Genomic DNA, 27,517 nt, shown 5'->3' with positions numbered 1-27,517 from the left:
AAAAAATAAAATGCTTTTTGAAGTTAATCACTAATTGCCATGTAATCCTGCACAAGGCACTGGCCTAGGAATAGAGGCAGTATTCTTTGGAGATGAATGGATATTTACAGAATCAGGAAATGTACTCAATTGTATAAATCCCTCTTTCTCTTATTCTCCTCCTTCTGTCTTTTTTGCTTTCACTTCCTCACCATCATCCCCATTTAAATATCAACTAAAGGATGAGAGGAATTAGAAATGGTTGGGTCAAAATTGGTCAAAACCAATTTTGTTGTTGGTTTTGAGTGTCTGCATGCAATTCTGGTAACTTAGAATGGGAAGAGACATTTCTCCCTATGAAGAGATCTCTGGAAAAAAGAGGTTATCCAGCCTCCCTTTGAGCACTTGCAGGGACAAAAGCTTGCTTCTTGGTGACAAACCATTCCACTGTGAATAGTTCTAATTACTAGGACTTTTTGTTAAGCCATACTCGTCCGTTACCTTTACCTGTTGTCTTAGTTCTGTGTGTTGGGGAGAACAACTTTGTTCTATTTTCTGCAAATTAATACCTATAAGTCTTAAAATACGAGGTTTTCTTAAAGTTTTCTCTTTTTCCTGGCTCAAATCCCAAATTGCCCTTTCCTGTGTGATGCATGGTCTAGGCCAGTGCTATGCAGGGGCACTTTCTGCAGTGGTGGAAAGGTTTTGTATCTGTGCTGTTCTCTGTGGTAGCTGCTAGACAGGTGGACATTGAACACTTGAAATGTGGCTAGTGTACTGAAGAATCGTGTTTTTAATTTTCTTTCATTCAATTTAAGTAGCTACACATGGCCAGTGGCTATTGTCCTGAGCAGTACAGGTCTAGACTCTTAAAAGTCCTCCCATATACACTTCATCCAGCGTGACACTGTGAAATATGGTACCCAAACAAGATTTGCTAAGTGAAATAAGTCAGAGAAAGACAAAGCCTTTATGATTTCACTATATGTGGAATTTAAGAAACAGAACAGATGAACGGGGCGAAGGGAAGGAAAAATAAGATAAAAACAGAGGGAGGCAAGCCATAAAAGACTTGATGATAAAGAACAAACCTAGGGTTGCTGGAGGGAAGGTGGGTGGGGGGATGGGGTAACTGGGTGATGGGCATTAAGGAGGGCACGTGATGTGATGAGCACTGGGTGTTACATGCACCTGACGAATCACTAAATTCTACTTCTGAAACTAATAATACACTATAGTTAACTAAATTGAATTTAAATTTAAAAAAATATGGTGGGACCATGCCTGTTCACCAGAATTCTGGACATTAATGAAGCTTAAAATTATGTTAACCTTTAAGGACCATGTTGTATTCGTGGGTCCTACTGAATTGTGGTCACCCAAGCTCCCCAGGTCTGTTGTCATTTTCATAAAAATTGCTTTTCACATAAGCCTTTTGAACATGATTGTTTAAAAATTTAAAACACTGCCTTATCTAAACTTAATATCTCTGGTTGCTTCTAGACCATCATTTTAGTACATTGAGAGGTTTGGGATCCTGATTCATCTAATAGATGAGCTAGCTAGGCATGTAGTTCTGTGACATTTGTCCTTGATTATTCCCACCTCTCTCCTTGCTCATACAAATGTTGACATCACAAGGGCCGCAGTCAGACCCAGTCGCAGCCACTAGGAGCTTCCTTTTTTTTTTTTTTTAATTTTAATTCCAGCATAGTTAACACAGTGTTATATTAGTTTCAGGTGTACAGTTTAGTGATTCAGCAGTTCTATATTACCCGATGCACATCAAGATAAGTGTGATCTTAATCCCCATCACCTATTTACCCACCTTCCATCCCCTTCCTTCTGGTAACCATCAGCTTGTTCTCTGTATTTAAGAGTCTCTCCAAGAAACAGACTCTTAAACTCCCTTTGCTCATTTGTTTTGTTTCTGAAATTCCATATGTGAGTGAAATCATATGGTATTTGTCTTTCTCTTATTTCCCTTAGTATTATACACTCTAGCTCCATCCATGTTGTTGCAAATGGCAAAATTTCATTCTTTTTTACGGCTGAGTAATCTTCCACTGTGTGTGTGTGTTTATATATAAATATATGTATGGCCATAGCCATCTCATTATCTATCTATCGTTGGACACTTGGGCTGCTTCCATAATTTGGCTATTGTAAATAATGGTGCAATAAACATAAGGGTGCATATATCCCTTTGAATTAGTGTTTTCATATTCTTTAGGTAAATGTCCAGTAGTACAATTAATTACTGGATTGTAGGGTAGTTCTATTTTTAACTTTTTGAGGAACCTCCATACTCTTTCCCACAGTGGTTGCACCAGTTTGCATTCCCACCTACAGTGCCTAAGGGTTCCTTTTTCTCCATGTCCTCTGGAGATTTTAGCCATTCTGACTGGTGTGAGAAAATACCTTTTTGTAGTTTTGATTCGCATTTCCCTGATGATGAGTGATGGTGAGCATCTTTTCATATATCTGTTGACCATCTGGGTGTCTTCTTTGGAGAAATATCTGTTTGTGCCTTCTGCCCATTTTTTAGTTGGATCATTTGGTTTTTGGATGTTGAGTTTTATAAGTTGTTAGTATATTTTGGATACAAACCCTTTATCAGATATATTGTTTGCAAATACCTTCTCCCATTTGGTAGGTCGTCTTTTAGTTGTGCTGATTGTTTCCTCCCCTGTGCAGAAGCCTTTTATTTTTGATGTAGTCCCAATAGTTTATTTTTTTTTTTTGCTGCTTCCCTTGCCTCAGGAGACATCTAGAAGATGTTGCTATGGTCAGTGTCAGAGAAATTACTGCCTGTGTTCTCTTTTAGGATTTTTATGGTTTCAGGTCTCACATTTACATCTTTAATCCATTTTGAATTTATTTTTGTATGTGGTGTAAGAAAGTGGTCCGGTTTCATTTTTTTTTAAGATTTTTATTTATTTGACAGAGACAGCCAGCGAGAGAGGGAACACAACCAGGGGGAGTGGGAGAGGAAGAAGCAGGCTCCCAGCGGAGGAGCCTGATGTGGGGCTCGATCCCAGAATGCCAGGATCATGCCTTAAGCTGAAGGCAGACGCTTAACGACTGCGCCAACCAGGCCCCCCGGTTTCATTCTTTTACATGTTATCTGTCCAGTTTTCCCAACACCACTTGTTGAAGAGACTGTCTTTTTCCTGTTGCTTATACTTACTTCCTTTGTTGAAGATTAACTGACTATATAATTGGGGTTTATTTCTGGGCTTTCTCTTCTCTTTTTGGTTTGGGGCCAGTACCATACTATTTTGATGACTATAGCTTTGTAGTGTATCTTGAACTCTGGGATTGTGATACCTCTAGTTTTGTTTTCCTTTTTTAAGATTGCTTTGGCTATTCAGGGTCTTTGTGGTTCCATACAAATTCTAGGATTGTTTGCTCTAGTTCTGCGAAAAATGCTGTTGGTATTTTGATAGAGATAATATTAAACCTGTAGATTCCTTTCAGTAGTATAGATATTTTAACGATATTTGTTTTTCCAGTCCGTGAGCACAGAATGTCTTTCCATGTCTTCGTGTTGTCTTCAGTTTCTTTCATCAGTGTTTCATGGTTTTCAGAGTATAATTCTTTTACCTCTTCGGTTAATTTATTCCTAGGTATTTTATTATTTCTGGTGCAGTTGTAAATGGGATTGTCCTCTTAGTTTCTCTTTTTACTGCTTCATTTTTAGTGTATAGTGATGCATCAGATTTCTGTACATTGATTTTGTATCCTAGCAACTTCCTTTAAAGGTTCGTGTCAGTCTACAGATAAAGATAAGGGATGAGCTCGCTTGCCTGTACGATCATCATCACCACGTTATCTATGTCTTATTCACAAGAACAATTTAAATACTTGGTTAAATGTGATGTTCTTAGTCCATTCGTCTGTGAACCATATCAGAAAACAAAATAACATTAATTTAACCTGATGTGTTTATACAGAATTAATCTTCTGTATGAGAACTGTTTATTAATTTGAGGTTCAGAATAATGGTGTCGTGTTTTCTGGCTTGTACTATCATCTTAAATGAAAATCCTTTATCTAGACTAATTTTTCATTAAAATATACAGAGCTAAGTTGGGTGAATTTTTGGGTAAAAAAATTACAGTAGCTCTTTTGAGAAGAGGTTTTGTGGTTTATTTTGCTTTTTATAGAGAAAGCCATTTTTATTCATTGATTGGATTTCTGTTGAAGACTTCCTATTAAGCATAGTGGACTGAAAGTATTCATTTCACTCTGCTCTTTCTTTTTTTTTTTTTTTAAAGATTTTATTTATTTATTTGACAGAGATAGAGACAGCCAGCGAGAGAGGGAACACAAGCAGGGGGAGTGGGAGAGGAAGAAGCAGGCTCATGGTGGAAGAGCCTGATGCGGGGCTATCCCATAACGCCAGGATCACGCCCTGAGCCGAAGGCAGACACTTAACCGCTGTGCCACCCAGGCGCCCCCAACACTCTGCTCTTTCTTAAAACCCCCTTAAGATGAAAGTAAGGTCTAAAAAAAATGCACACAGACAGGAACAAAGATAAAATAGGAAAGAAGACAGTCCAAATAAGAGATGTCATAAAAATTTTGCAAGCAAACGGACTAATTGTAACTGACTTAGAAGAAAGAAAATGGAGTGGGTCCCACAAGCAGTAGATTGTTTTTTATGCAGAACCATTCTGAGTTCAGAAATTCAAAGCTTATAAGGGTAGGGGTGCAGAATAGGACTGAAAATGGGGGAAAGGTTAAAACTCTTTTATAAGAAGCAATGAGACCTCCAAGTTTCTCCTCCATACTTATCCTCCAAAACTCAAAGCCTAATAACTGACATCGGCAGAAGACTAGAAGTTACCCTCTGGAGGGTTGAAACAGTAAGTCTCTAGAATTTGGGACACAAGCCCAGCTGGCTGGGCAAGGAAGGGCTGGGGATTGAGGGTAGCATATTCTGCAATCAGGGAAATTAAATCTTATCTGAACGCTGAGGATGACACTCCTTTGCCCCAGTTTATTTATCTATGAGCCCTCCCAGATATTAGCAATCATGTTTAGACCCACCAGACTAGTGATTGGAAGATTGGAGCCGTAAAACATGTGGAGATCCCATCATGAAATAGGTCCCCTCTCTGCCACCTGTGGTGGAATTCACCAGTCAACAACTCTCTTCACACAGCCCTCCGTAAGCTTTTGAGTGCTTTTTACTGAACATGAATGGTTAGCCCAGTGATCGCCAGACTTCTGTAGAAGTTTCAAATAAGATCAGTGTCCACGGGGTGCTTGGGTGGCTCAGTCTGTTAAGTGTCTGACTCTTGATTTCAGCTCAGGTCATGATCTCAGGGTGGTGAGATCAAGCCCCACATTGGGTTCCACCCTGGGTGTGGAGCCTGCTTAAGATTTTCTCTCTCCCTCTGCCCCCCTCTCCGCCTCTCTTCTCCCTCTCTCTAAAATTAAATAAATAAATAATATCAGTCTCTGAAATAAATGGGAAAAGAGAACCAGGGACAGTGGAAAGAAAAGGGAACCTCAGAACAACCTGATATATGCAGAAAGAAAAGAGATGTGATATCCAAAAACAAGTAAAGAATGGTAAATCATTAGTAATAATGATAAGGAATATTGAGAAAATAAGGACTAACTCTTAGAAGTTAAAAATGTAACAGACACTTTAAAAGGTAATAGAAGTGTTGGAAGAAAGTTGAAAACTTTCTCCAAAAGAAGAACCGAAAGACAAAGGGATGGAAAATGGGAGAGGAAAAAATGAGAAAATACGAAGATCAGGCAGAGGACTAACACCTATCTATTGGGAATTCCGCAGAGGCATCTGTGGAAATAGAAGGGAGGAAGTGATCAGACATCTAAAAAAATATCCCAGAACTGAGAAACACACATTTCTAGGTCGAAAGACCCTACTGAGTGCCAGCAATTGAAATAAGACCTACATTGGAGACATTACGGGGCAGTTTCAGAATACCAGGAGTAAAGAGAAGCTCTGAGAGGAGGAAAAAAAACTAAAACATGACACAGGCCACCTGTAAGGGTTGACAGTGGTTCTCCTCGTGTGCTGTCAGCAACATCTGCATCACCTGGGAACTTGGTAGAAATGCAGATTCTCAGGTTCCATCTAACCTGCTGGAAGAGAACCCCCCGCCCCCCAGCTCCGATGCCTCCCCACCTTTGAGAAGCACGGGGATAGAGAATCAGAATGGCCTCTGGCTCCTCAGTCAGTACTTCCGTGAGTGCTGTGGATAGAGTAAAACAGTGTCTTCAAAATCCCGAGGGAGAATGACTTCTAAATTCTGCATACGCTCAAACTGTCAACACCATAAAGACATTTCCAAACATGGGGGCTGAAGGAACACTTCTGCTCATGGTTTCTTGGAAAGCTAGTGGGGGATATGCTCCAGGAAAATGAGGGAGGAAACCAAGGATGAAGATGGGCAGCCAGGCAGTGGGACTCCCAACAGAGGTGAAGTCCCCCCAGAGTGAGGCCGGGTTCTGCAAGAGGCTCCGTTTTCTACATAATGGTTGCCTAAAGCCTTTGTAGCAAATCTGGTCTTCTGCAGGGCTTGTCATCCAAATCCAGAATCACAGCTCCTTAGGCATGCCTAAGATCATTCCATTCCATTTCCTCCTGCTTCACAGGTGAGAAAATCAAGGTCCAAAAAGTCTAGTAAATCAAAATACAACCAAGAAGAGAATCAAAATCCCCTTGGTAGGGAACTGTGATTGGAATTGCTACTTCAACAAAATCCTACTTTTAACAGGTTGGATCATGTCTGGAGTGGCAGTGTTACTGTTTTCAGCTGGTAGCTGTAATGGCCATACCATTTGCTGGTGTACGTATGCATCTTGAACCACACTTCAGATAAATCCTTACCAGCCAGTCTAAAGCTTAATCTAGAATTTCTGGATCAAGCACTGGTTACTTATGGTCTCAGACCCGCTCACTAAATCCTGAGTTCTGGGGGACCAAAGAGGAATTACTGACAAGTAAATCACAAGCTGGGGGGAAATGCAAACTCACAGCTGAACTGTTAAAATGGTTTGGCATATGAAGATCCGTATAGAAAGCCTCTGCCTCAAAGAGAGGCAGGGAAGACTTCTAAAGTTTACCAAATTAGTGTTAATTTTTATTGTACATGATTAAATTATTTCAGATTAAAATACTTGTTCAGTAAGTATCTTTGGCATCTAAATTTTAAGGGATTCACCCTTAAATTTCTGTTTACATAAAGAACTAAATTGAATTCACACTTGGGGATCCAGAAGGGTTGTTTTCTATGTGGTGAAAATGGGTTTTTGACCCTATCTCTTTTTTCATTTTTAACATGTATTATAATTGGCACATAAATAAGGGCCTGATCATTGTAGGATGTCTGTATTAAATTATTATGGCTATCTTTATTCATATTCTTGATCCAAAAGGCAATTATATTTTATGTTGACCTGGCTTTTAGAAAAGCTTTAAGAACAGACTCTTTCCTCCTTACAGTGGCCCATTTGCCACTTAGTATCGTTAGTTCTTAATCAAGAATCTTTCTCCTTGCAAAAGTTCCCTCAGTTGTCTTTATTCTTTGATGCCACAGTGCCAGTGGACCAGTCTGAACATGTGTTCTTTTAATGAAACTTCTTAATTATGTTTTTAGAAAAAAGATGAGCAGAGACAGTTTATTTTTATCTGCATGGGAGAGTTTCTTTTGCTTGCCAAGTCTCTCTGTTAAAAGAAGTCTAATATTATGGGGTGTTAGTTATTCCAACCAAGGTGGTTTTCAAGGAGCATTTTGTTGGGGGACGAGGGTTATTGTTGGAAATGTAAGTGACCGTTAATGTATTTGCAAAATGTAGTGTTTTCTTTAACAACTTGTAATTCTTTTATAAATGGGTGCTAAAGTGGTTGCTTGCAAGTTATGTAGAGAGATCAGTATTTCCTTGGGGCCAGGCCAGCTGTCCCAGTCAATACAGTTAATATGCTCTCTCTGTGGTTGTGCAGAACGACCAAAGCTTCAGCCGTTTGTTAGCTACACTAACTGAATTGGGCTCAAGGGGTGTGGCTAGAGTGAAGCATTCTAAAACGAGCGGGCATTGCAACATAAAACAGTAAGCATCACTGTGCACACCTTCTCTAAAAGGTCAATGCCCCATGCACATAACCTTCTCTTACATAGCCAAGATTGCGCATCTTTCTTCACACATCACAGTGGCAAAGCCACAAGCTGCCTGTTATCATCTGTTACAGGTGGGAGACAGTTGAAACTATTGACAGATATTTCTTATTCATCCAGAAGCTGTGGTGTAATTGGTTCAGGAATTCCTGGGTGAAGAAAACCTGAGATTCTAGTTCCACACAAAGAATATTCCACTCTCCTTTGAGACTCTGGAGATAAACTGACACCATTCATATCCACTTAAACGTCCATGAAATTCTTTTAAAGAGACTCTTATGCTTTGTGGAGACAGTGGTGAGTCAGAGAGTGAAACCAATCATCAGGTTACCAAGTGACCATGTCACTAACCTCATAACTTTTATTTTACTGTTATAATTTAGTCTGGGTTTACATTCAGTGCAGGTGTTCAGAGGATCAGAGCAAATGAGCACAGTCTTATATATGGGAATAACGTATTTGTCTGTTTTCCTAGTAACGACAGACATTAAAATGGTCAGTAGCATCTCACACGTGAGCCAGCTGGGATCCCAGTCTGCAGCCCATGCTCTAGACGGCCTTCCATGTCAGCAGCACACACAGAAGTGGTAATGGAGAGTGGATAGGAACTCTAGCAGTGCTGAACTAGGTTCCAGTGTCCAGAGGCTGCAGAGCTGGAACCAGAGCCTGTATGTCAGGCGAGGAGAAAAGCACAGCCTGTGCTCTGAGAGCCCGATGCAGAGTAGTGCTTCACGCCCAAAGTGGATCGCTAGGCAGAGGTCATTGTTATCCCGACATACTGTCATTGGTTCTCTGCACCTCGTGGTGCCCCTGCACCTGGTCATGCCTGTCTCCCACCAGTGTTTCTACCCAGTGCTGCCAGAGCAAGCTTTCTAAAATGCATGTCTGATGTCATCACCCCATATCTGAAATCCTCTGCCCTCCTCCCCCAGCTGATCTTGAGATAAAGGCCCAATGCCTGTGTGGTTTACAGGGTCCCACTTGACCTACGCTCTTCTCCTCCCAGCTACCTCACTCTTGGACTTCATCTCTCCCCAGTCTTCACCCATGTACTCTCTACTCCACCCATCAAGGCTTTCTTTCATTTCCTCAAAGGGAAGCCTTGCCTTACTCACACTTGCTTCTGCTTGGAACACTAGCCTGTCTCCTTGCCGTGGGAAGTTTTGCTGACACCATTTTTAGGGGGCTGTCTTTCTGCTGCCATCTCATCACAGCGGTTATCACTCTGGTGACCGCTTCCATCTGTCTGCCTCTTCTCCCTGCTAGAATGGACGCTCTGTGAGGTCATGCACCGTATCCATCTTGTTGCCTATTAGATCTTCAGCACTCTCAGAGCAAATATCACCATAAGAAAATGGTAGGCTATGTTTGGCTCTGCATTTTAAAGGTATTTGGCAAAGTGGGTTGAAAGGGGAAATTAGCAAAAAAGTGAAACAGATATGGTTGGGCCTGAGAAGCCAAGGCTGAGTGAACTACCTGGGACTCCTGTTTTTACTGTGGCCTCTTGGATGCCTAAGGGAACCATCTGTGCTCCGACAGACCAAGCCCCCAGGTCTGTGTCCACAAGGGACTAATTATACTTGACCTCGGCAATGATTTGACCATGGAACACCTCGTTCTATCAACAAACACAGATGACCAAAATGTTTGCTGTCCTTTCGAGGTGGATTTGCACAAGGTTGCAATGACTTCCAATACTACACTACTTACATATTATGATTTTTGAACAATGGAAAGATGGTACTTCCATCTTTTCCATGGAAAAAGGTGTTCACACTGTTTATTTGTTTTGTTAAAGCATTGCACATCCTGCCAAAAATATTAACTAACTGCAGTGCTTTCAGTGTGTTCATCAGTTTTGGCATTCATCCATATTTTGAGAAAAATTAAAGCTGGAGTTGAATTGAGTCTTTGTCTTTTAGAAGCAGCTATTTGTGACCAGCTCTATTAGAATTATGTTTATTTTGAGGGTTTTAGGTGATTAAAAAGATTTTTCAATCTAGTTTTTAATGGAGTTGTCTCCTTTTTTAAAAACTCTCACATGATATAGAGCAAGTTTGTTTTGTTTAAACTGGTACCTATCAGGTGGTTATTTGTCAGTTGGTCTGAGAGCTAATATGAAACTGGTATTTGGATTTAATTCGGTTCCATTAGAACAGAGTTAAAATTCTGTGATACAGGGACTATTATCCTGGCAGTTGTAAGGGATTTTTGTGCGAGGAAGCAGGGCTGACAAAGAGGGCACTGTGCATGCTCCGTCTGTAACTGAGCACTTTCACACTGCAATTTAGGAAGTGTGCAGTTCAGGAAATTGCTGGCTTTGGCTGGAGTGTACTTTAACTGCAAGGAAAATTTTATTCGTCACTCAAGTAATTGGCAGTTTTAATACCTTGTTCATAATTACTTAATAAACAAACGAACATATAAACCAAAGATTGTATGGCCTGTTATCTAACTCGTAGCCTTATTTGACCAATGTGATAGACACCTGTGGGTCTCCCTCTCCCTCCCACAAAAAAACAGTTTGTTCCATTTATTGCAAAAGTCTATAGCTGAGCATTTTCTTTGTCTTGTTAAATGTTAAGTGTAGCTCTACTACCCTCAGACAGCCTGGGGGCCAAAACCAGATGCAGAGTTGATGGGAGGTAGTGACTAGGGACAGGGGAGGGCGATGGAGAGAGGGGAGCATTTCAGGGTTACTCTGCTGTTTGTGGGAGGACATCCTGGTAATGCAAACATTTGGGTTATGTGTTTAAGAGAACATTTTTGTCCCCTAAAGTGTGGTTTTGTTTAACCCACACACCCTGACCCTAAGGCCCTGTGGCTTGTCTCTTGGACTAAATCCATCTCCGGGATCTAGAAATTGACTAATTGTCTCGCTTGCATTACCCTGTACCTCACAACTAGATCAAGGAGTTTATACACTGGCAAATCCAGATGTGGGAAATGGTCAAAATCAGAGGTCATGGCTGACTTGACTCTAAACAAAGTCTGTAAGACTTTATGGGAGACCAAGGGCTTGATATTTGTTACTTGTAAATAGGACTGTTAAACCTTTTTTTTTTTTTTAACCTTACTATAATCACAGACAAATTCAGCTCTTAAGATATACATCACCTATGCCTGTTACCTTATATAGGATTACTTCAGAACATAGAGTTAGACTCCCGGATGACCTGGATCAAAACACATGACAGTCCTTAAAAGTAACATATGGAGGATTTTACCAATATTTTGAGAAGTTTTTTTAGTTCGTTGTTATTTTAATAGAAAAGGTCCAACCTGTTTTCTCCCCTTATTGTTCCCTCTTGTGGGGAAATCACACCTGACACTGGCACGTATTTGGGAAGTTGGTCTTCTAGTCTTAGATGGATGGCAAACACATGCACACCCCTGGGTTGTCTTCCTGGGTGCAAGCAAGACTGGGGAGACCCTGTTTCCAGGGCATCTTAGTGTTGGCACGGTGATGGCTCCATGAGGCAGTGTTGATTCCCACATCAGTTTGAACCCAGAAGTTCAGTATTTCTGCAAGGGTGAGAAGTTGTGGCCCTTTCTGGGGGTGCATCTCCACATAAGAACTTAATTGCCAAAATATATTTGACACTGTATTCTATGAAACTAGCCTTTGGTGATTGCTTTGAGACCAATATGGCCTCGTAGGTTAAAAGCTCTAGTTTCCTAATTTTACAATTATCTATAATATCTATACTAGAGAAACATTACTGTGATTAAGTGGCAAAATATATGAACAATACTTAGCCTCAGCTTGACGTTTGAGATGTTCTCAACGTTCTTAGGTTTCATACACAGTCCAGGATAGAGGGGTAGAGACCTATCCCCCTATTTCAGAGGAGCTCAGAGTATGGCAGAGAAGACCAGCGGTGTGAAAGTGCTGTGTCAGAATGCAGCATAGGATTTTGGGAAAAATACACCTGAGGTACTGTTAACTCAGTGACCTTCTGACATGGTGAGAGGCCTGTGTGTTATAATATTGCAAAAGAGCTTAAAACACTCTCAAAGCACTATAGGAATATATTATTGGTAGAAAGATACACACACGAGATGTATTTCCCACGTTTTCTCAGTAGATGAGGCTTCCCGATAGATTATGTGTAAAAGCAGCAGCATGTGACATATCACATATAGAGCTCTGCCTGCAGCCTTCAGATTGTGTCATTGTTCCATGGATTATAAAGAGATCTTTTTTGTAAGTGGACTCTGTTTCCGTCCTGGCCTTCCTACCTTGACATGTTGTTTCCCTGCCAAATGATGGTCTAGAAAGTCCAGGCTTCCTGATCTACTATGACAAATAAGATGGCTTGCACGTTAGTTTGATTCCTGTTTTCTAGCAAGATTGTCATTTAATGTGGAATTTCCCCTTGAAAGCTGTTGTACTGATGACCTTTTAAGAGATTTGACTTGGCCTCTTTTTTTGTTTTGTTTTTCATTTGTGGTCTAGTGTAGGGCTCATCAATGGAACTTTCAATGATGAAATGTTCTGTATGTGCACTGACCCATTTGACAGCCACCAAGCACATGAGGGTATTGAGGATCTGAAATGTGGTTACTGCGATTAAGGAACTGAATTTTAACATTTAATTTTAATTTAAAGTGCTAAATATGCTACCATATTGGTCATCATGGTCTGGTGTTTAAGACCGTTAATGTCAAACTTTATTAATCTAATTAACTAGAGATTATTTAGACTGGTGTGCTTTTATGTAATATCTTTATGATATTCAAAGCACTGGAGCACATTTATTCGTTTCAAAGACTATGGCAATACCTTGAAACTTGCTATTTCTTAAAGAAAAAGAGAGCTCTTTAGCTTGGCTTAGAAAAAAATCCCAATCTGATGAGTATTTTAAGTTCATTAGTACCTGTCGTGTGGGTACTCTTCTGGAGAAGAATTAGAAATAGATTAGGAGTTAAGAAAAGGAATAGGGAACGAACATAGTTGCCTGGAATGCCAACTCAGCGTTAGTCATTTTATATACCATTTAATAAAATGATAAGGAAGAAGGACTGGTAACAACAATAACAACAAAAATCAGACAGTTTTTAAGTGATTAAGACTTGGATAACCACAGCTATTAAACACACCCAGATTTATGTAAGAATGTTTTTCATACATTCTAATATTATGATTTACTATTTAAGGTGAAATTAAAGTGACATAAGAATTGCTGTTTAACTTTTAGAAGTACAGCTTAGAGCAATCATTTGTCCATATTTCTGAAGAACAATTTAGGATTAGAAAATATTTCTCACCTTTCAGATTGTTGTACTACTAACCCTGTCATCTTTGCTATCCTTAAATTCTAGAGCTGGAAACAGAATTGTTGAAATACTACCTGAACATCTGAAACAATTTCAGTCCCTCGAAACTTTGGACCTGAGCAGCAATAATATATCAGAGCTTAAAACTCCCCTTCCACCCCTACAACTCAAATATCTGTAAGTCAATCTTCTTTAACAAAAATATTCACCTATGATGAAAATACCATGTTATAATAATAAAAAAATCAACTTTAAGGTGTAACAAAATCTGCCTTTTTTTTTTTTAACTGCTGGTGTATCAGCAGTGTAACTTTCTTATTGATGTGTAATTTGCTATAAACCCAAATAACCAGTCTTTATTTTGTTGTTGCACTTTTGGATTACAAAAAATTAGACGTCCTTTGTTAGAAAAACTGTGTGGAGTTAAAAGTACTTCTTTAAAAAATTAAATCACTCTTTGTTTCATCAATAAATGAATTTTATAAAAAGTGGATAAACATCTGTAACGAATTTTTATACCCTTCAAATATTCTGATCACTCTTTCCTTAGCGGTATGTGTGAATCGTAGTCAGTGTTTGTCCATAAGACCTAAAGACTTAATTTTTAGGTGTCCGTTGATACAAATGATGGTTATAGGTTCTCTGGAGATTATAATAGACAGAATGTATGTGCTTTAACTTTTCAAAGAGCCAGAAAGAGGAGCTTATCTTCAAACTTTTAACAGGTATCTCAACAGCAACCGAGTCACTTCAATGGAACCTGGGTATTTTGACAATCTGGCCAACACACTCCTGGTGTTGAAGCTGAACAGGAACCGAGTCTCAGCTGTCCCACCCAAGATGTTTAAACTGCCCCAGCTGCAACACCTGTAAGTAAGACATTCTTTTAGTGCTGCTTTACCTCCAAACCCTTGTTGTCTGTTGCCTAAAATCCACAACGTGACCAAAGGAGTTTCGAAGCAAGGATGCGGCTCTCTTCCCACTGAGAACTGGAGTGGCCAAATTTCTGAATCGGAAAGAGCCTTCACAGTCCCCTAGTGCAAACTCCTGCCTGACAGGGCAGGTCGGAATGTTACTGAAGGAATGAACAGTGTCATCAGTGAACAGTCTCCACACAAAGGCATCATTGTGGCACTGGTGAAATCGTGGTGACGCCCAGCAGCTGTGGTTTATGAAAATAATACCGACAACTCCAGGAGGCTCTGATGGCTAAAGTGGCTGCAGAGAGCTGTCTCGTTAATAGTGCTGGAATGACCTGTGAACAGGCTCCTCCAGTACAGTGGTTTTCAACCTTGGCTGTACATTAAGGCACTGCGGAGCTTTTAAAAATCCCAGTGTCCAGGCCACACCCTAGACCAATTACATTGGAACCTCTGGGGGTAAGATCCAGGCTTTGGTAATTTTTAAAACTCTCTAGGTGATTGCAGTGTGCAACCAAGGTTGAAAATGACTGCCTTAAAGAGAAAGCATTAAACAGAAGAATCGTGAGAGAGTAACGAACTTTTGTAAGCAGAATAAGCTTGGCGGCCCTGCCCCTGAGTAGACTCATGTTTTAACATAATATTCAGTATACTCACTCTGGGTAATTTAAAAACAAATACACTGAGTAGATAAGCATTTTAGAAATGAAAGTGTAGTCTAGTTTCAGTATTTCATTATTCCAAAAATACATCACACATTTCAGGAGGAAATCTCCCTGCTAATAAATCAGAATTCTTCTCAATAAAAATGTTTAGAAATTTAAGACATTCTATGCAATTTAACACTGGCTGGTTTAACTATATTGCAGTAATGTCACATTTTATTACTACCTCTAGAATTTTGTCAAATAAGCTGTTTAACTGTTATGTCCAATGCAGTGAACTGAACCGAAACAAGATTAAAAACGTAGATGGGCTCACATTCCAAGGGCTCGGTGCTCTGAAGTCTCTGAAAATGCAAAGAAATGGAGTAACCAAACTTATGGATGGGGCGTTTTGGGGGCTGAGCAACATGGAAATCTTGTAAGTATGTCTTACCACAATTCCTGCTCAGGTAGTATGATCATGGAGTGCTCAGTGAGCATGCAGTAGCTTTATTTGAAATCCTATGTTAAAATCTCATAATTTACAATCGTATAATTTAATACTACGTTTTGTTTCAGGTAACATGACTGAGAATTTATAAACCCATGGTAGTTTTTGCTGATGTCTTTATATAACAAAAGCTAAACATCTTGTAACAATAGGAATATGTAATAGGTTGTAATCATATGTCTCCTTTGAAGAGACTAGATAATGAACTTTTGATCCTGCTTTTGATTCTTATTGTAAATGTAGGCAGCTGGACCATAACAACCTAACAGAGATTACCAAAGGCTGGCTTTACGGCTTGCTGATGCTGCAGGAACTTCATCTCAGCCAAAATGCCATCAACAGGATCAGCCCTGATGCCTGGGAGTTCTGCCAGAAACTCAGTGAGCTGTGAGTTGCCTTTTATTCTCCTCAGGTTTGAGAGCAGGGATCATGCCAGAGCATGAGCTTCTTACCACTGATCTGTGAAATTTTCATAACAAAGTTTCCCAGGTGACAGCTTTTTTCACATGCAACCTAGTCATATTTTTGTTGTGATAAGTTGAAGCCAACTGTGCTCTTTGAGTTCTAGGGCACACGGGCTAAATCAGTGATGGTTATTTTCAAATAAAGAGAATTTTTTTTAATTACTAGGACTAGAAATAATGTTTACCTGAGTATTATTAAGAAGGCAGAGTGTTAAAATAAGGATTATTGTGGTTACATATATTGCTTGTTGTTTGAAAACAAATCATTGTGTTGAATTGGAAAATAAAGGCTATTATTTGTTTTGTTTGGTTTTGTTTTGTTTGATTTTGTTTTTACAGGGACCTAACTTTCAATCACTTATCGAGGTTGGATGATTCGAGCTTCCTGGGCCTAAGCTTACTAAATACACTGCACATTGGGAATAACAAAGTCAGCTACATTGCTGATTGTGCCTTCCGGGGGCTTTCCAGTTTAAAGACTTTGTAAGTTACACACTTTGCTCTCTCTGCATGAACCTAATTGGCTTCTAAATGTGCCCACTTTTCTCCAAACAGATTTCCTTTCTTGTGAAGGAAATATGTACAGCCTCAGAAGTAGTGTCTTAATCTTTCCCAGATCAGTTTGATTAAAATCAGTCCATTTCATCCATATGTGTTTCTTGGAGGGATTAAAAAGGACAATGATCAGATAGGTTTGATGATTACACTTAGCCTTCTCAGGATCTCCAGGAAGTTGGTAACTGCTCAAAAGGGAAATTTTAAATCCATTGATTTTTCTTTATAAAAATGCAGATTGGCAATTACCCAGAACAAAAAGATATACAAAGGACAGCAAAGGAAGATGCCTGTTTATCACGACAGTTATATCCAGACTTGATCTCTATCCTAAGAGGAAGAAGAGAGAGTTGAATTAATTGATCTTTGAAAAATCTTTGAAATGTTCATTTTAATGTTGTGCAATGGGCTTTTGGTTTTTGCACTGTCAGAGACTTTTGCTCTGTTCGCTATTTGAAGCGTTACATAATTGAAAGACATGCTGTGTGCTTTGGCCAACTCCTACTTGTGTGGTTGGAGCAGTGTTTTTAAAGTTTAATGTATTTTTCAGACTGTCCAGGTCTTTCAGAATTTAGTCATCTCGATAGAGGAATTAGTAGGACAGAATCAACCATCCTGATTTTGGGCAAAAACTTGGTGTTGGGAGACAGAAAGAGTTTTCTATTGTTTTGAAAGGGGTGGAGATGATGTGGGGGATTATGAGGAATTTATTACTAATTACATGCCACCTGGGTGGTGATCTCAGCTTTCTGAGTATCTCTCTAAGGAGAACGCTTGTATCTTTTGTTAAGTACCTGGTACCGGTTTCAGTAACGTTTCTTCTTATAATTTAGGGATCTGAAGAACAATGAGATTTCCTGGACTATTGAAGACATGAACGGTGCTTTCTCTGGGCTTGACAAACTGAGACGGCTGTGAGTAGGATTTTCTTCATGGTTGCCTCCCTGTCTGACCCATACCCCTTGAAGTCCATTCTGCAGGTTGAGATTTGAGAGAATTTAGAACTAGAGGCTGAACCTGGTTGCTTCCCTTGGTCATCTCCCCAAATGAGTGTTGTGATACAAGATGGGTATTAATTAGTTTTTCTTCCTTGGTATGGTGGTTTTATTCAACACTTTGGTGAGTTGTGACTTATTTTAATATCTAGACAAGAATTTTAAATTCTTTTGAGTGCTTAGAATCTTGGGATTATCATAGTGTAAAAGGACACTTCCTAATTTCACCATTTTGAAACTTTCAGTGTTGGCATTCAGCTTGCAGGAACCTTTAAGTGATGTGATCCTGTGTCCACTGATAAGACTGCAGTAGGTTCCAAGCAGTACAGGTGAAAAACATACTTCTTTTCAGCCTTCAAGTGGCCTTGTAGATGGCCAGATCCTGTGTTTTTAGTTTTCAAGTTGAGTTCCATATAGCCCTAAACTTCCGTGGATGATGAAAGTATCCATGGGGAGGGAGGGTAAGAAGATCTCCACTGTTACCGGTTTCACTAATTATAGTTCTGAGACCATTTACCTGGAAGGAAGTTTCTACCTCTTCCTAAAAAGACTTTGAGGGGCGCCTGGGTGGCACAGCGGTTAAGCGTCTGCCTTCAGCTCAGGGCGTGATCCCGGCGTTGTGGGATCGAGCCCCACATCAGGCTCCTCCGCTATGAGCCTGCTTCTTCCTCTCCCACTCCCCCTGCTTGTGTTCCCTCTCTCGCTGGCTGTCTCTATCTCTGTCAGGTAAATAAATAAAATCTTTAAAAAAAAAAAAAATAAAAATAAAAAAAAAATAAAAAGACTTTGAAAATCACGGCTTTAATTTAACTGCCAGAGTAACTTATTGAATACCTATATTTGCCAGGTTCTCTGTTGAATGCTTTGAGACCATGCTGAACTATATTACTGAAATAGATGGCATGAGTACATTTGTACAGGATATATTGTTTAATTGAAGAAAATAGAATTATTCACAGTGATTTTTTTCCACAATGATTTTAAAAGATTCTTTTTTTTTTTTTAAGATTGTATTTATTTATTTGACAGAGACAGCCAGCGAGAGAGGGAACACAAGCAGGGGGAGTGGGAGAGGGAGACGGAGGCTCTCCTCTGAGCAGGGAGCTTAATGTGGGGCTCAATCCCAGGACCTTGGGATCATGACCTGAGCCGAAGGCAGACACTTAACGACTGAGCCACGCAGGCACCCCTAAAAGAGATTCTTTTCATGAGAATTCCACCCCCAAATGGCTTTATTCCAATGTAACTTTTTTTTTCTCCCCTCAGAATACTCCAGGGAAACCGGATTCGATCTATTACCAAAAAAGCCTTTACCGGTTTGGACGCATTAGAACATCTGTGAGTGACTGGAATTTAGTTACCCTAAAGGAGTCTAAGATGCTTATCTATTTATGTGTCATGAAAGATAAACTAGAATGTAATTTTGTTGGCATTCTTTCTGTATCATAAAGTATATTTACATATTTACATATCTGCTTATCCTGTTTATCTGCATATCTATATCTCTATGGAAGTATATAGGTATACATTTTCCTTTGCATTTGAGGACATCACTATACATTATTGGGTTTTCTTTGAGTTATTTTTCTTAAGTAGTGATATATTTAATTTTCAAAAACCTACCATTTATTGTGCACTTACTATACATCAGGCATTATGCCAGGCATTTATATATAGTCTCATTTAATCCTCACAAGAAAATTATTCAATAACTCCTGTTACCTTTATTTTTAAGTAAAGAAGTGGAGGTTCTGAGTATCCATTGATTCCATTGAACAGCTAATGCAACAGTTATGGTGATTTGCATTTTGAAGATTAAAAAAGCAATTCCCTGTGGTACTTAGGAGTGACGTTAGGAGGGTAGTGACACTACTTTGAGACTTTTATTAATTTGTCATTGCTGTTGTTTAATTATAAAACATACAACCTGTTTTTCCACCATTGTTCTTTCTCTTCTTCGGTTTTGCTACCAGTCCATCAGCTCACAGTTGCCCGAGGCAGGACTCACCCAGGGCTGCCTCCACTGTCCTCGTCTCTGTGTCACACTAGCTCTTATCTTCACAGTCTCTGCGCCAACCCCTCTTAGTAACTGCTGGCACACATTTCTAAAATGACGTTTAGGGGTGCAGATATTTCCAGCCACTAGGAGGGCAAGCTAGCTAGTCTTGATAGCAGTCAAAACCTGCATGAGCACGGACCCAACTAGCTTCTTAGAACCATGGGAATATTTGCACTTGTACAGCGAAAGTACCAAGTGACCTAAAATACCTCTACTCTATTAGGGAATGTTTTTAGCCAAAAGTTTTAATATCTATTAACTTGGACAAAAGAAGTTCAGAACACATTTGGGCAAACCCCCGTTTGCACTGTGTATTGAGAGAGACGATTTCGCCGTTATCTGTAGCCACCTTGTTGTCTTGTGACTCACATATTAGTTTGAGGGAGGTTTGGATTGCTAGCCACGCTGACAGAAGCAGTTCAGGCTGGAGCAGGATGATTCTACAAAGCAGAATTTGGAAGGGCGGACCAGTGTTGCTGGACTTCTTGAAACAAATTATTTTCAAAGGGAAACTGGCCAAAGGGTTTGTCATCTGACCCATTCCTTTTCTGGGAAAGTGGAATTAGTGGATCAGTGGAGTATTAACCTCTGCTGCAGTTTTTGAAAACTTCTTGACTCTCCCAGCCTCTCTCTCTGCCCACATTTGGTACTTTCGCTCTGTCCTCTGTTGCCCCTCATCTCATTCAAAATCGTTTTTGTATACTCTGACCCCATAAAGAAAAACAGTAGTAGTCATTGTGGAGAGGGCTTTAATTCAAACTGCTTGTAAGCACTAGTTAAAAATAAAGTCAGCCTGGAATATTCTCTGGTTTTATAAATGTCCCATCCAAAGTGTGTTTTAGCAAGTACGTCTTGTCTGAACGCCTTACTGTCTCTACGAGTGAGTTGAGTGTGGCAGAATGGCTACTGACCAAGAGCATATGTTTTGAAATGGAAAATAATTGAGTTCACATCTAATCTGCCCCCTCTCATGCTGAACAAGGTAGTAAAACCATCTTCTTTTGGGTTGCTGTGAGGAGTAAATGTAATACTAGGTAAATGTAAATCATTTAACCCAGTGCATGTCATAGAAAGTATTTTATACATGACGGGTTTTTTAAAAAGCATAACTATGAGAAATTTTCTTGTGTGTTTAAAAGTTACTATTGGTGGGGCACCTGGGTAGTGCAGTCGTTAAGCGTCTGCCTTCGGCTCAGGGCATGATCCCGGCGTTCCGGGATCGAGTCCCACATCGGGCTCCTCCGCTGGGAGCCTGCTTCTTCCTCTCCCACTCCCCCTGCTTGTGTTCCTTCTCTCGCTGCCTGTCTCTCTGTCACATAAATAAATAAAATCTTAAAAAAAAAAAAGTTACTATTGGTTACTAATTTGAATTTTGAGAAACACAATAAAATAATACAGCAGAATAAACCATAAGACTACAATAAAAAAAAAATACAGCAGAGCAGCTTAGGTCCTCATGAGCCAAATAACCTGGACATGATGATATGAAGCAATCTTTTCTACTATACCAGAATCTGCCTCTGATACAAATATTCGTGTTCTTTGATCCAAGCTTCCTAATGGGTTTTCTGGAGTTGCCCCATTGGTGCATTTCAGCACATGGAGTAGTTTTGTGCATGGGGTGGGCAGTGTGGGCCCAGCTTTTGCCTGAGGCATGTAGTGACCGTAATTCGCTCTAATGTATTTGATTTTGTTTTTTTTTTTTTTTTCAGAGATCTGAGTGACAACGCAATCATGTCATTACAAGGCAATGCATTTTCACAAATGAAGAAACTTCAGCAATTGTAAGCTTTCTTTTTCTTTCCAAGAGTTTCAAATGAAACATGGTATCAGGGGAGCTGTCGGGCATGTCAGCCTAGATCACGTGTCTATAAAAAGTAGCTAGTGCGTTCTTAGCATTCCTTAATTTTTATACCAGAAAGCAAAGGGAGTTGGCGATTTGTTCCCTTTGTTGAGAAGAGGAGTTTCTTTTGTTTCTGTTACGAATTTGCAGTTTAAATTTGTGGGACCTAATGTAGTACAAGGCCTGATGGGTTCATGGTAGCAGGTCTTCAGGAGTGAGGTGTTTGCAATGTATCAGCACTTCTCCCTCAGGTCAATAAGAACAACAACATGGTGCTAATACATTTCATATATTTTAAGATGGACCAGAGAATATTTATTGCATGGGGGGTGTGTATTTGGTTTCCACATTCACTGCTTTGCTAATATTTACTTGAGTTACTTTACTTGTAGAATCTGCATTTCATATAAAACAAATTGAACGTAATTACTCTCCTCAGGCATTTAAATACATCAAGCCTTTTGTGCGATTGCCAGCTAAAATGGCTCCCACAGTGGGTGGCGGAAAACAACTTTCAGAGCTTTGTAAATGCCAGTTGCGCCCATCCTCAGCTGCTAAAAGGACGAAGTATTTTTGCTGTTAGCCCAGATGGCTTTGTGTGTGGTGAGTGTGACTGTTGCCTCTGCTTTCATTCTTCTTTTTTTCCCTCCAACGAATGGTCTTAAACAAGCTTATGTTGTCTTAATGAAGCTTTTATTTCTGTTGAGGTAAATGAAAATGGATCTGTAGTGTGCTGATGATTTTAATGTTACAAATGAGAAAGAGTTTCCTTAAATGTCTTTGTTTGGACATCAGGGGGGTTTGGTGGAACGAGGACGTTGGATCTTGGGAGAACTGATGGGCAGTCACAGCGCTCCCTCTTCCCTAAATCTTAGTGTCTGCGTCTGTGAAGTGGGAAGTCTGATGACTGCCCTTCCCAGTTCCGGGCTTATGGAAAGGCAGAACTAACCCCGCTATCAGTGCTGCAGTTTGGGGTACAAAGGGAAAATTATCAGCTCGTGATTTACAGGCTGCTAAAAATTTTGCTCCTGCTGGTTAAAGCATTACAAGTAATAGAAACTTTGAATTTATTATCAGTCAGCATAAGTTCCATTGTTTTAGTGTCTGAGAATCTCAGTGCTAGAAATCTCACACCTCACATAGCTAGTCAGCAGATCTGGATCAAAACCCCAGGTTCTCATCTCCCTGGTGCAGGCTGCTGTCTGCTACACTACAGTGCTGTTTACTATTCACTGCCTTGGAGACCTTTGTAAAAATAAATGCGCATATAGAACACAAAATCAAAGTTTGCTTAAATTTTAGCATGTGTGTTAAGATATTACAGAACCTAATTTTACATCGGCCTTTAAAAATTTATTTGAAACTGCTTTGCCTACGATTGTTTAGTTAAGTACAAGAAAAATATATTTTTTTAGGTTGCAGCATTAAACTGTGCCAATGGTTTCTGGAAATAAAACATCTGATGTAGCTTTTGGATCTAAATAAGCTTTTGGCATTCATCTGCAAGGGCCTGAGCCATGCCTTTCCCATGGTGCTTATTTCGCAGTTCTCTAGTCCCAAGATAAGAACTCTCTATTATTTGGAGAGGATACCATATATATATGGTATCCTTAAATTTTTCTTTCAGTGTCTCCATTGCAAATCTGAACATTGGTTTATCAGATGAGAATTTTAGAATAATCATACAGAAGAAGAAACCATCTTAATGACAACATGGTATTGGAAGTGAGAAGCATTGGAGTTCCCAGAGCATTCCCAAAGCCTATTGGTTCACATGCATACACACACACACACACACACACACACACACACACACACATGCACACGCATGCAGGCATGCAGGCGTCCTTTTCAGAGCACCCAGACAATACATTTTGGTAGATATGAGCTGTTTCCTTCTGGGTTTAGACCATTTCCAAGAAACTGAAGTTCGAAAAAGGTAACTTTTCCAAAAAAGTAACAGAGAGCTAAAAATAACTGTTAGGAATGAAAGAGTTGCCCAGCTCCAATTATCATGTAACTCTGACAGTGGAGCACAGTGTCCTGATTGATTGTCCACCCTCAACCCCAGGCTGAAGCCAGGGTCTCACAGGGAGTTGGAGAGATGGTTTTTCTTTTGCTACAGGATTATTTATTTCAACTCTGTCTAAAAATTACTGCTCTTTAATACAGGTTCTGTTTTTGGTAAATGGGGTGTTAATTGTTGTCTTTAGTGATATTGATTTCTTAATTTTGCTGCTGCTTGTTTGTGGATAACATGGGAAAAATTGCAGTTCCTACTAGTAGCCTTTAAAGATGATCCATGAGCCTAGAAGTTTCTTACCTGATTTCTTCTTGTATTTATGTTTAAAAAAGCATAAGGGGCCTAGGATAAACTATATTCCAAAATTATAGTCTCCTCTCAGTTAATGATTAATAAATAGGTGTCAGTCTCTATTTGAAGTGAACACATTAGTTTATAAACACTCTCCCAGGCCATCATTTCAACATGAGGACTGTTAGTTCATCTGTGAAACATACACAAAGGGTAAAACCCAAGCCCTCACTTGTTTTGAGTTTCTTGCTATTAAAAACTGAGTAGCGTTTGGACTCTCAAGCCTTAAAATTGTTCTGTTCCCTCCTCTCCATCTTGAACAGATGATTTTCCTAAACCCCAGATCACTGTTCAGCCAGAAACGCAGTCGGCAATAAAAGGTTCCAATTTGAGTTTTATCTGCTCGGCTGCCAGCAGCAGTGACTCCCCAATGACTTTTGCTTGGAAAAAAGACAATGAGCTACTGCACGATGCCGAAATGGAAAACTATGCGCACCTGCGGGCCCAAGGTGGCGAGGTGATGGAGTACACCACCATCCTCCGGCTCCGCAATGTGGAGTTCACCAGCGAAGGGAAATACCAGTGTGTCATCTCCAACCACTTTGGCTCCTCCTACTCTGTCAAAGCCAAGCTTACAGTAAACAGTATGTGATCTAACTTTTCCATTTGCATTTAAAGACACCTTTTAGATTGGGTTTGCTCTCTTTCTCTTATTCCTAACCCTGTGTTCCGTTCATAGTTCCCCACCTCACCCTTCCTTTCTCTACCTCTCACTCCACAAAACTAAGATTCTTGGTATCTACGTGAACAATGAGTACTTATTGCATTGAGGACCCTATCATGGTGGGTAGCACAGAGAGGAACCATACAAGGGCTGTGCTCTTTGGGAGTTCACAATATATTAGTCTGATGTGGGAGGCCATGAACTATAGCTTTACAGCACCCCACCTTTCATTCAGAGAGCTGGGTTTGAATCCTTTCCTGCTTACAACTGTGTGACTCTTACTTAACCTTCCTTTGCCTCCATTTCCACATCTTTCTATTAGGAACAATAGTACCTACCTTACAGAGATATGATAGATAAAATAATTGGTGTAAAAGACTTAGTCTGGAATACAATGAATGCTCACCAAATGCAGTAAATATTAGCTGCTTTTAATAAAAATATATAATTGTTTTGTGTGACCCGAATGTATTTTTTTACGACAGGAACCTTACCACTGTATTATTTAATCATTTGTACCTTCCATGGCAGAAGATTTTTGTATACGATTCATTAATGCCTTCATTCTACAAAAGCTTGCTAAGGCCTGACGTGTAGAACAATTTTGAGTTTAAAACTGTAGGGCAAAACACATATCTAAAGTCATAGAATGTTAGAGCCAGGAGGGACTTAAAAAAAAAAAAAAAGATGATGAAGTGAGTGGTCAGGGTACAAAGAGATTAATTGATTTGCCCAAGATCTCACAGATAATTACTGAGGAAACTAAAAAGTAACTGGAAAATAGGAGAAAGACCTTCAGTCTGTGCAGGAGGTGACCTGTGTCTCGGCCTGATTTCATCCTTTCTGTACCTGTGTGTAACCTTGAGGGGATCTCTTCGTCTCAACTTCAGATTCCTTGTCTTACAATCAGAAATAACCCCAGCCTGACTATGGCAGGGGCATTTGTAAGTATATATTTAAAAAAAAAAAAAAACTCAGAATGAAAATGGGCCTGTAAAACTCCATAGCGCTAATGCCCGCATGCTTTATCTGATTTCAGTGCTTCCTTCCTTCACCAAGACCCCCATGGACCTTACCATTCGCGCTGGGGCCATGGCACGCTTGGAGTGCGCTGCCCTGGGACATCCAGCCCCGCAGATAGCCTGGCAGAAGGATGGGGGCACAGACTTCCCCGCCGCAAGGGAGAGACGCATGCATGTGATGCCTGAGGATGATGTGTTCTTTATCGTGGATGTGAAGATAGAGGACATCGGCGTTTATAGCTGCACAGCTCAGAACAGCGCAGGAAGCATTTCTGCAAATGCAACTCTGACTGTCCTAGGTAACTGGCTATTGTCAGATTCTGTGATAGAAAGTGAAGACACTAGCTCACCCAAAGGCCCTAAGTGTCAGAAGTTGTAAAGGTGACACTGCCCTTCCCTGGAGAGAGAGAACAGATGGCTTCTCAGGAGCTTTGAAGTCGGGAGTGCATTACATCTTAAGGTCTGTGGCCAGTGAGATGAATCTGCTTCCTCTGTCCTGAGAGGCAAGGAAAAGTAAATGCTTTGTCACCTCCCTTTTTGCATAGGAATCACCTTCCTCTGCTCTTCCCATGGCACAGGCTCTATCAGGAGTCTTCGCACTATAAAGCACATAAAAGAAAACAAAACGTGAGCGGATTGGGAAAGATCTACTCTCTTTTCTTGGCCTACCCTACCATTCTGGAAATCAGAGTTTGTCTTTTATCTTTTGCCTGAATAGGACCTTTAAAAAAAAAAAAGTGAACATGTTAATCATACATGTATCTTTGAAAGAGTTGAACAGAGTAACCTATGAACACCAAATAATAAAAGTACTTTCAGAATTTATGTATAGGTTTGGACATCTAGCACTAGAAAGTTTCCCTTTAAAAATTTAAACATTCTTTTTTCATCCATCAACATACCCCATGCTTGAAATTACTTTTATACATATTCAATTTCTAAAAAACGTCTGGAATGTTTTGCATTGCCCCTCTTCCACCACTCCCAATCTTGTCAAGAGTGAGAGAGATTGAGGTTTAAAAAATTAGTAAACATAATCCTTAACATGTGTTATAACAAATGACAGGCAAATAATGAAATGAAATTCTGAATGTTGTATACATGTTTAAGCTCTTAAAGAAGTTGTGGAAGAATATGATGGTAGGTTCCAATTTTAGTATATTCAAGTGGTAGGTCTTACGATATCCAAAACCTAATTTCATTTAAGAGATTCAAAACATAACTTGTCATTTCAGAAACACCATCATTTTTGCGGCCCCTGTTGGACCGAACCGTAACCAAGGGAGAAACCGCGGTCCTGCAGTGCATTGCTGGAGGCAGCCCTCCTCCCAGATTGAACTGGACCAAGGATGACAGCCCCTTGGTGGTCACCGAAAGGCACTTTTTTGCAGCAGGCAATCAGCTGCTGATCATTGTGGATTCTGATGTCAGTGACGCCGGGAAATACACGTGTGAAATGTCCAACACCCTCGGCACTGAGAGAGGCAACGTGCGCCTCAGCGTGATCCCCACTCCGACCTGTGACTCCCCTCAGATGACCGCCTCGTCATTAGACGATGACGGATGGGCCACCGTGGGTGTCGTGATCATAGCAGTGGTTTGCTGTGTGGTGGGCACATCGCTCGTGTGGGTGGTCATCATATACCACACAAGGCGGAGGAACGAAGACTGCAGCATTACCAACACAGGTGTGTAAACAGAAGCTTGGCACGGAGTGCCGTAGTCATGTGTGTTTGTGGTCCTGTGGTAATTTTCCTCCAGAATGTGTGTCTCATAGCCCGAGGCCATGTCAGAAGGGTGACTCATTTGTTTCAAGCTGCAGGAATATATGGTTAGCTAGAAATAACACCCCAGCCCAAAATAAAGCTGATGTTTAAAGATTAACCCTTTTTGTTAAAACCTCATCAGAATATGCTGTTGGCTGTGAGATACAGTCTCGCTCCTTCACACAGAGGTGATGGAGAACAGGTGCATTCCTTCACTTATGTGGTTTATGCTCTGACGTAGTTCTCTCTCTCGTCACGTGTGCGCCCGTGTGCATATGTGTG

At 40.2% G+C, this 27,517-nt stretch overlaps 1 protein-coding gene across 2 annotated transcripts in view; it reads left to right on the top strand.

The window, feature by feature from the left end:
* Nucleotides 1-27,517, top strand: part of LRIG3 (leucine rich repeats and immunoglobulin like domains 3) — a 47,699-nt gene that overhangs the window by 15,615 nt on the left and 4,567 nt on the right. For both annotated transcript variants that reach the window (XM_011220792.3, XM_002916031.4), the window contains exons 4-15: nucleotides 13,464-13,595; nucleotides 14,144-14,287; nucleotides 15,278-15,421; nucleotides 15,737-15,880; nucleotides 16,297-16,440; nucleotides 17,346-17,426; nucleotides 18,774-18,845; nucleotides 21,279-21,350; nucleotides 21,849-22,012; nucleotides 24,047-24,367; nucleotides 25,487-25,768; nucleotides 26,705-27,157. In XM_011220792.3, coding sequence (XP_011219094.1) covers nucleotides 13,464-13,595; nucleotides 14,144-14,287; nucleotides 15,278-15,421; nucleotides 15,737-15,880; nucleotides 16,297-16,440; nucleotides 17,346-17,426; nucleotides 18,774-18,845; nucleotides 21,279-21,350; nucleotides 21,849-22,012; nucleotides 24,047-24,367; nucleotides 25,487-25,768; nucleotides 26,705-27,157 — 2,153 coding nt within the window. The remainder of the gene's footprint in view (nucleotides 1-13,463; nucleotides 13,596-14,143; nucleotides 14,288-15,277; nucleotides 15,422-15,736; nucleotides 15,881-16,296; nucleotides 16,441-17,345; nucleotides 17,427-18,773; nucleotides 18,846-21,278; nucleotides 21,351-21,848; nucleotides 22,013-24,046; nucleotides 24,368-25,486; nucleotides 25,769-26,704; nucleotides 27,158-27,517) is intronic.

The sequence above is a fragment of the Ailuropoda melanoleuca genome, chromosome 15 (assembly GCF_002007445.2).
Source record: "Ailuropoda melanoleuca isolate Jingjing chromosome 15, ASM200744v2, whole genome shotgun sequence".
Classification (NCBI taxonomy): Eukaryota; Metazoa; Chordata; class Mammalia; order Carnivora; family Ursidae; genus Ailuropoda; species Ailuropoda melanoleuca.
The sequence above is the reverse complement of the archived record's forward strand: the minus strand, read 5'-3'. Positions and strand labels throughout refer to the sequence as shown.